This window comes from Dysidea avara, chromosome 4 (assembly GCF_963678975.1).
Source record: "Dysidea avara chromosome 4, odDysAvar1.4, whole genome shotgun sequence".
Lineage (NCBI taxonomy): Eukaryota > Metazoa > Porifera > Demospongiae > Dictyoceratida > Dysideidae > Dysidea > Dysidea avara.
In genome coordinates, this window is record NC_089275.1 from 36965072 (window position 1) to 36974598 (window position 9527).

At 35.3% G+C, this 9527-nt stretch overlaps 2 protein-coding genes across 2 annotated transcripts in view; both read right to left on the minus strand.

The window, feature by feature from the left end:
- Nucleotides 1-9527, minus strand: part of LOC136254874 (uncharacterized) — a 112814-nt gene that overhangs the window by 91533 nt on the left and 11754 nt on the right. The window lies entirely within an intron of this gene.
- LOC136253824 (tyrosinase-like) lies at nucleotides 3732-5467 on the minus strand. The gene is made up of 4 exons (XM_066046482.1): nucleotides 5224-5467; nucleotides 4482-4618; nucleotides 4132-4440; nucleotides 3732-4076 (listed from the first exon to the last, which is right to left on the minus strand). The coding sequence occupies exons 1-4, from the start codon at nucleotides 5465-5467 to the stop codon at nucleotides 3732-3734; spliced, it is 1035 nt and encodes a 344-aa protein (XP_065902554.1).

Sequence of the window (9527 nt, forward strand, 5' to 3'; positions counted from 1 at the left end):
CCAAAATTCTGTTTAATGCCTACTACATGGTCACCTAAATTTTCAAATGTTACTTGTCCCATTTTGCCACTGATCGCTTCAATTTGACATGGCGTACAGTACCTAATTTGCAAAAAATTTCAGATGTAGCAGTAGCTATGTGTATGCATACACACTTGTGTCTAGAATGTTACAATAGCTTAAACAAACAGCCTTAAATTTGATTTTGTTGTAAAGAGTATCCAGTCCTACTGGTCTGTTACAAGTAACTCATACATGTAGAAAGCATCAGTCTACTAGTCTTGTGTAACTGCTCATCATGATACCTATATAGCTACAAACTTATGGTAGCTGTAGCTATATGCATGTGCACCATTCAAATAACTGATGTAAATTATAGATTAATGATAGCATTACATACTTAGGATTGTTGCATTGATTCTTACAACCCTTGTGGCAACATATGTACATTGCTTCCTCAATAAACACCAAGTCTCCGAATCTGCCCTTGGATGTCTGGTCCTGCATGCATACATCCTACAATTTCAGAATTACTTTTGCAAAATTGGTGATTTATAGTTCTCAAAATTATACTCTAAAACATAGTGTCTAATTGTGTATAGCTAGTTTTAGTACTTCAACACTGTACATATAGTGTACCTTTATCATTAATATAGCTACACACATACAATAATGCAATTGCTCTTGGGCAGGTGACACTATACCATGTATGGTAACTAGGAAGTTACTGTGTAGTGAAGCAAACATACATAACTCATTAATTGTAATAATGAGGTCACTTTTGGCACTAAAATGTGTCCTCAATGATGATGATGTTAATGAAGTAATTAAGTATGTACAGTTTAGTGTACATAAATAATTATTATTTTGACATGGTAACTGCAATGATATGGCCATTGAACACTTGTGGCTTCCCCAATACATTTTCTATTGTCAGGTTCTTTAAGCGTGATATGATTGGTTATTTTAATGGCACCATATCTAATATAAAAAATAGTACGAATCAAGTAAATTTTGTACCAAGTTTGGTGTTTTTATCAAAAAGTGAACAATTATTTTGCATAGCCGCTCTACTAATAATTTAGGCCACTCCAAGAAAATTCCTTGCTTCCCATTTCATTGACTTCTAAAGTACATGCAGGCAGGCGGTTCATTATCCATTATTCATTATAGATATTTCCATTTATTTTAACTACCTTACAGGTAAGAATACAGCAGAAATATTTAAACTAACAGTGAAAAGCTAGCTAAATGGACTTTCGGTGCTAAACTAGTTACTGCTATGCAATCACAGGATAAATAATGAATAAAATGTTCAGTTGACGGCAATAATAAATCATGAGGGAAGAGAATCTGCATGCGGGCGGGAAATGGGAAACAATGAATTTTCTTGGAGTGGCCTTATCATACTTTATTTTCTTGTATAAATTTCCTGATCATTTAAATAAACCTCTGCAATGAAAAGATATTGAATGAATCTATTTCTAAGATACTCTTTGCAGAACAGATAGGAAATCTATGAATGCTACAGTTGATGCTAATTCAGTGTCTTAAGTGCTTGATCTGCAAATTTTCTGGGATATATGTACAGTATGTACCATTGATATGAAAGGGTAGTATAAATTAAACATAATTGGATTACTGCTTGAATGCTCTACTTGGCATAGCTATATACAAAGTTTATATGTATTCCTGTGAAGCCATACTTCCTGTATTGTAATGTCATGTCATAATCCATTAGTGTTGTTTTAGGAATGTATTTGACTTTTAGTTTTAGTTATAGCTGTAGACAGAAAAAAGTTTTAGTTAAAGTTTTAGTTTCAGTTACCATCATTAATATATTTTAGTGATAGTTTTATATCTTAGCTTTAGTTTCAACTATACATATGGTACCATTGTAATTGTAATATTTAAGCAGGAAATATGCTGATTTTCAGTGGAGCCCTGAAAACAGCATACAGAAATATACACCCAAAACAAATACCATAGTACTACATATGATCATTTGGTCTTTTTTGGCCAAAAATATCACTGCTGCATGTATACCCATGTGGCTTTGGGATTTAGATGCAAATATGTAAGTTCATAAGTTAGTTGCGATGATGTATTTAAATGGAGTTTAAACAATATTAATGCTGGGAGGTAATTGCATATGTGCATGTAATAACGTTACTTACTGACAGCTTGTAGTTGATGACCAGGTAGACACAATAGGGTAAATAGGTTCCACAATGCAAGGTAGGCAGGAAATGGTGAACATTATAATCAGGATAACTCTCAAATGCATGTGTCAGAAAAGAGCACACAGATGGGGTTGGGAGGTCACATGGAAAGTTGGAAAAGTTTGTCCCCACCCAAAGCCCATCCCTAAATCTAGGAGACTGCATTCAAAATATGTATATATATTGTGAATATATAAGCAGTGCAAATAGTAACAAAACAAACAAAAATCATAAGCTAAATTAATAATAAGTAAATAAATAAATTTTTTAAAAAACAAAAAAAAAAACGATATATGTCAGGTTGGGGGAGGATAAACACCCACAAACGAGTCTCATGGGGTAGACTTTGCCCCATTCCATGAGTAGCCTCCAACTCAAAGGGTAGCTTGAGGTGTGATAGTGCAGGGTTCATTAGGATTGGTAGCTTGACATTAGAAATTCCTGTGGCTTCAAATATAGGAGAACCATGGAACCCTGCACAACTTACCAAAACAGCCACCACCACTAGACAGCAATGGAAAAGTGCCACATGGCAAACAGTGTTTGTGTTATTGTATTGAGTGCTAGAAATTATACACCTGCAAATTTAAAAGTATAATAAGTTTGCTTGTTTGTTATGGAAAAACGTATACTAACTGTTTTCTGAATATACAAGATACACAATGTGACAATTAAGGTTCCAAGATAGACATGGTAGCACATTGTCAAGCTAAGGAATGTACCAAGGTAACAAAATCAAAATGATTTGCTGCATCAAGTGCCAAAACAATTGTAGTAAATATGAAGACCAATTTAGCAGTCAGTGCATGCCACCCTTCAATAATGTGATGCACAGTTACGTTCTTTCAATCCACCATGTTTGGTTTATGCAATAATGGATGTAGCAGCTACTAAGCTACTTGTAGTTACCTACATGATTTTTTTCAAAGAACAAGTATAATACAGTGCACATGATTTCACTAATTTTAAGAGCTCTTATTATTAAATTCTGTGATAGTTTAAGTTAGCTACATCCTGCTTGACAATGTTGCAGTAGTAACTTTTTAGCATTAAACCTTGTGATGATTATTAAATATTTTTATAGCAAAAGAGTTTTACTTACTTTTATATACACTGGCAGATAGTATGTGTATAGTGAATAATTAGCTATATGTGTTACTACAATATAGCAAGGTACTTTAAGTTTTAATTTTTTTGTAAACATTAAAATTAATGATATTTTCGTTCTAGTATAAGTTTCCACGTAACAATTGAGGCACTTTTAGTTTTAGTTTTAGCCTTTTGACAAGTCAAAATAACTTACGTTTTAGTTTCAGATAACTAAAAGTAAAAGCCCTAACTAAAACCACTTTTAGTTTTAGTTACCTAAAACAAAACTATACATAGCATCATCCATACAATAAATGCAAGTCTATAGAATCATATGCATAGTATAATATTATGTGCATGTATTCACAGTTAATGCTGAAAAGCGTGTAGTTTTGCAAAAAAAGGTCCTTTACAATGTAATTATCTAGCATTTGGCACATGGTTTGTAATGTTTGGTAGATCACAAAAGTATCCAAAATTATGAGACTGTTTGAACATGTCAGCATTGGTATAGAGTGGGAAAAATGGAACCATAAAGTCATCAGGTTGATGTCCCGTGGTACTAACAGCCCTTGGTATATCATTAGGATACTCTGCATCAGGGTGTAGCTCCAGCCATTCATCTAACATACAATCTACCATGGTATGGTGAAGAATGAAAAAAGGATCATTTGGTGATGCTCCAATATCACCCATTTGTCCAGTCATTTCAAGTGGAAGACTTGACATTGTGGTGACATCACCTGTTGAAGTAATGATATGAACCTAAACAAGAGAAAGGAGAGTACACAACAAAAAAAAACATGAATCATACACTTACTGAAGTATGCATTTGTTTTGTAAGTGCTATCTCAGAGTCTTTGGCACACTGAGGATCAAACGAAGGAGCACAGATGCACATTCTGTCTGTACTGCATTCATTTATATTAAAGTGAATATCATGATCAACAAAACTTCGATAGCTTATTTGTGATAGAAGGTTATAAGGTGGAGCATCATAGTTATCAATAGCCATAGCATTGTTTACTTGCTGACTAGTAGGCCAGTCAGGATTGTTGCTACTGCATGGATCAGTTCCAGTGAATGGACAACATTGAAGGGGACCAGTGTTAACCTTTGGATCACAAATCTGAAAGGGTGTTTGCCAACATATTGTGTCCTATCCATCACCGATGATATCTCCAAATACATGAGGAAAGCCACTGATATTTCTTGTTTCCCCAAGCCTATTTGCTGTAAAGAGATCTTCCGAGAGTATTCCGTTACTAGACCATTGAATTTCAATTCGCCAGTCCCAATAAGGTAGCCTGAAAGTGTGATAGTCCACTTGTCCCATGCTCTTCAACATGTGTTGTATCTTCCACTCAAGCCACAAGTTGAAGTATTTGTGCCAAGTTGGGTATGCAGGTCCAGCATGAGCATAATCCAAATGATTTGCTAAATCTAAATTTTAAAAGACGTATTATATATACACGCAGTATAATAACTCTGTTAACATTTGTGTAGCATATATACCTACCGTACATGCTAGCTTTTAAAACATGTTAGCTACATACATATTAGTGCAGTTGCATATCTAGACACTCTGGTTTGATATATAGAGAAACAAAGGTAACTGCCTGCTCACAATCGCACCCCTCCACCAACTATATTATCACTCATAAGGTACATAAAATCCTTATTATAACTGCATAATTTTGTTATTCTGTTTCTCTGAATAGTGTGATTGCCTTATTAGAGTGATTGACTGCTCTATTAGAGTACCTGATTTCACACAAATTTAATACCTCTGGTGTGGAACCAAATTCTTTGGTAGGGCACAGGCCCACCTAGCTATAGGCCCACCCCTAGATACTCTACTGCATATTACTGAATGCTGCCACAAATCAGATAGATGCACGCTACAACTTACCTTTTGTAAAAGCATCTTTTGCAGCATAGTGGTTCATCCAAACATATAAATTATAAAGTGATATGTTTGTCATGGAGAGATTTGTGGTTCCTGGAACTGCCTCTTCCAATACAACCATGTATCCTGAGTCAAATGAACGTGACAGAAGAATAATATCAATAAATTCAGCCCAGTCACTATTAGTACATGTAGGCAGCAATAGGTTGTCGAGGAAGAACCTGTGACTGAGTGCAACCAGGGCCATAGTGACCAAATCTACACCGACTACAGTCATATCCAGAGTAATTTCCAGTGCACTGACAAGCCTGTGATTCAGAAAAAAAACAATAATTATAATAATTAATTCCTGTGGGTTTAGGTTTGTTAAATGGTGACCACGTAAGGATATTATAGTGTAGTCAATTATAAATACTGGTATCATACATATAGAATTAAGTATTAGTACTGACCCTGGTGAAATAGTGAGGCCAATTGTGATGGAAATCACTACTTCTTTTGTTGTAACCAGGCAGGCTCAATTCAGTACACTGTCCCCTACCTGCATCCTGTCCACACACACCATCACTTGTAGCTGGACAACACTCCAACTTTTCCAGACTTGTAACATCACTGCATGCTGTTGGTATTTGACCATAAACTTTCTGCCCCAACACATATAACAAGGCAATGGCCGTCAAAGAAACTTGATCACTTATTTGCATTTTAGCTATGCAAAAAAATAATTAAATAAGCATGACAGCACAACTAGCTTGCTATACATATGACTTGTTTTGTAGGAATTTTCTTCAATGTGCTACAGACATTTTGAATAATATACATAACTGGATAACATTTGCTCTAATCTTTGTCAGAATTAGACAGAACTCACAAATAGCATGCAACATGTCAAATTTTAATGTGTATAATTATTAAAGTAGGGGTATATACCCGGTATATTATGTGATTATTATCAAAATGGACTTAATGAAGTGTAGTGGGTTGATCATCTAGCCATGGTTCTTTTCTTGTGTTTTCTACAAATCATACAGGTATCCTACATGTATACAAGTACGCATAATAGTGTTATAGCTACTCTTGTACTATTTCAGGTGCGACACAACAGTTTTAAGGAGGCCGGTTGTAATGGAACTTGCCATGGTTGTGATATAATAAACTTCTTGAAACTTGATGTACAACTGCATTTGGTACCAGATGCTCGTTCATCTGAAATAAAAAAAAATTGTCTCTCTGTTGACAACATCATTTCTACAAAATTAATGCTGATCATAATCTTTTATGTAGAACATTCTGTATGTCCAAAGTAGTTTCAAACAGACAGTCAGCACGTGACACTCTTAACTCTTAAGGATAACATGATGTTTAGAAAAGCAAAATTTGTGGTAAACAAATTTAGTCAGTTTGCATAACACATCTTGCTCCCTAGATCTACAAGATTTAATGTTGGTTGCTTTCTGTCAAAACCAGATAGTCACACCATGACACTCTTTTAACTCTTAAGGTTATACATAAGATAACATGATGTCACTTGTAGAAGCCAATTTTGTAGTAAACACATCATTTTGTATAACAGATCATGTCTTGCTCCATAAACAACACTGGAATGGACCTGTGTGTACATTAAATTTTATTATTTGAGTAACTGGAACCTAATACCTTAGGGTTATAACCATGCATATATTTCTAGATCAGTGTCCAGGGCTTCCTGGTCAGACTGTTTGAACCAAATGTCTAGAATATGTAGGTGTCCTCATTTTTTATGTGCACAAATTATAATATATAGGTTGTTCCACGATAAGTACTGTATGTACGTAGTATGTATGGACACTCAATACTGGAGTTCCAGTATTGATGATGCAACTGTAACTACGTACTGCATGAAACCTATTAATTTTGGTACATAGAAAGGAGGACACCTACATATTGTGGATGTTTGATATACATTGGTTCAGGCAATCTGACAGGGAAGCCCAGGACACTATTGGTCCAAACTGTTGAGGTTTTAATTCCAGGTTCTAATCTGTCTAATAGTGTGTGTGTGTGTGTGTGTGTGTGTATGTGTGTTTGTGTGTGTGTGTGTGTGTGTGTGTGTGTGTGTGTGTGTGTGTGTGTGTGTGTGTGTGTGTGTGTGTGTGTGTGTGTGTGTGTGTGTGTGTGTGTGTGTGTGTGTGTGTGTGTGTGTGTGTGTGTGTGTGTGTGTGTGTGTGTGTGTGTGAAAATTCATCATATTTGTCTTTATCTCCCTGAGGCATGAGTTTGCACCATTTCAAATTAAAGGTGCTGATAAAACTAGCTACTCAGCTTTTATTTGAAGTCAGTAGGTGATTGCATTCCAAAGTTATGATCATTTATATTAACCATGAAATTCTATGAATTACTTGCCCATTAGTAATCTACACCCTAAGGGCAAAGAATTTTATGACTTACAAAAATGATCGTAACTTTAATTGTAGTGGAATGAAATACAAATTTCAAACAAAAATCAATATAGTTCTTAGATCAACACCTTTAATTTGATACCATGTCTTAACAGTGTAAAATAATGCCTCATGGAGATAAAGACAAAACTGATTAATTTTCAGTCAAAAAATGGCTCTAAAGGTCAAATCTCTGATGGCTCTATATAAAATAACATATGTCACGAGGAGCACAATTTGTGTGGAAACTTTCATAATTGTATCACAAAGTGCACAAAATGCCCATTTGTTTGGTGCCATGCCACTCTACTATGGTCCCAAGGGGTTCAGGTTCCACTGTATGTTAAGTACCTACCTATAATGAAAAAGCACAAACCTATGTTTGAATGCATCAAGAAATGCTAGTTTTAAGTATTTACATGTAGTGTGTTGTAGCTTGCCAATGGTTGAAGCTATGTGTACAAAATTTTCACACGTTTACACCAATTCCTTACCTTCCAGAGCATCTACTGTACAAGTGGCCAACAACTAAGTTTCCTGCCATTTTAGATAAGTTTAAAACCAGATGTGGTTGACTGTATCAGGCGAGCTCCAAAAGGGGAGGGAGGCGGGGGCCCAGAAGGAGGGCAAGAAGCTGTTCAAAAAACTGAAAAGGAAGGTGTAGGGATGAATTAGGCCAATTTATGGGCCACTCAGGTATCAAAACTGGCTAAAATGAAAGGAAATTCACAGCAGAGGTACTTATGCAACACCACAGAGGTCCGGTGTACAACCACATACATGCAGCCATCCCCAGGGCTCCATTAAGGACCCTCTGTAATTTAACTATTGGTATAGCAGCAGCCCTGTGTACCCACAAGAATGTCCTGTACAAATAGACCTGTTAGTCAATAAGTTGTTAGTACAAAAGTACTTCAAGTAGGTACCTATTCGAATGTTTCACTTGAAAATGATTTCACTTTATTTGTGGACAAAAATAAAACAATCAACAAGTCACTACATTTACACACACACAGAAAAAAAATTCACAAACCATTATAATATAGAAGGAAAAAAAAACAAAACAACAATGACAGAAATCCAAGATCTACAGATTACAAAAATAACAGCCACAGTTAGCCTTGCAGGAAAACAATACACAATTTTATAAATGCATGCACATATATTCTAAATAGAGAGATTTATTTTAAAGTTTACATGTGCAAATGTGTGTGTGTATAGACTATGTCTGTGGATAGTTGAAACGAGTGCTTGAAGGAACTACACTGCCCACAGCATGTACTGGGATGTGCGGTGCATGAAACGCTGCTAGATCTTCTGTTAATATACTGGAGTAAGGCAGATTGGGTTCAGACTGACTGCGTTTGAACTTTGGTAGATTCTTGGACAGATCTTCTAGCTCAGCAAGAATCTAAAAAAAAGAAAAGAAAAGTATTAAAGACTGTGGATCCACGTAACTTTCAATAGAATAATAATGTGTAAAGATATGGACCACATACATTCATGGAACATACTAATTGAAAGGTTAATTGCTTTTACCTAATTATGCATACGCCTGTAGATATGTCAGATATTGGTCATACAAGCATGCATGGCCCTCTCATTATAATAGTGAAGGAGGATTATATCACACTAATGTAACATTTCATGACATTGATTTCATTAACTATAAGTTGTTTTCTTCCTAAATTTATTAAGCTTTATATATATATATATGTAACTACTGACTGACTGAGCTGTGGATACATATCACTCTACACAATCTTATGTAAGGTTAAAGGTCCAGTCTGTTAAGAAATAAAAATTAATTTAACAGAACACATACTATTAATCCCTACTTCAGTCTAGGTGTAGGTGCAGTAGAATGGCTGAGTTGTTTTAGTGATTTAC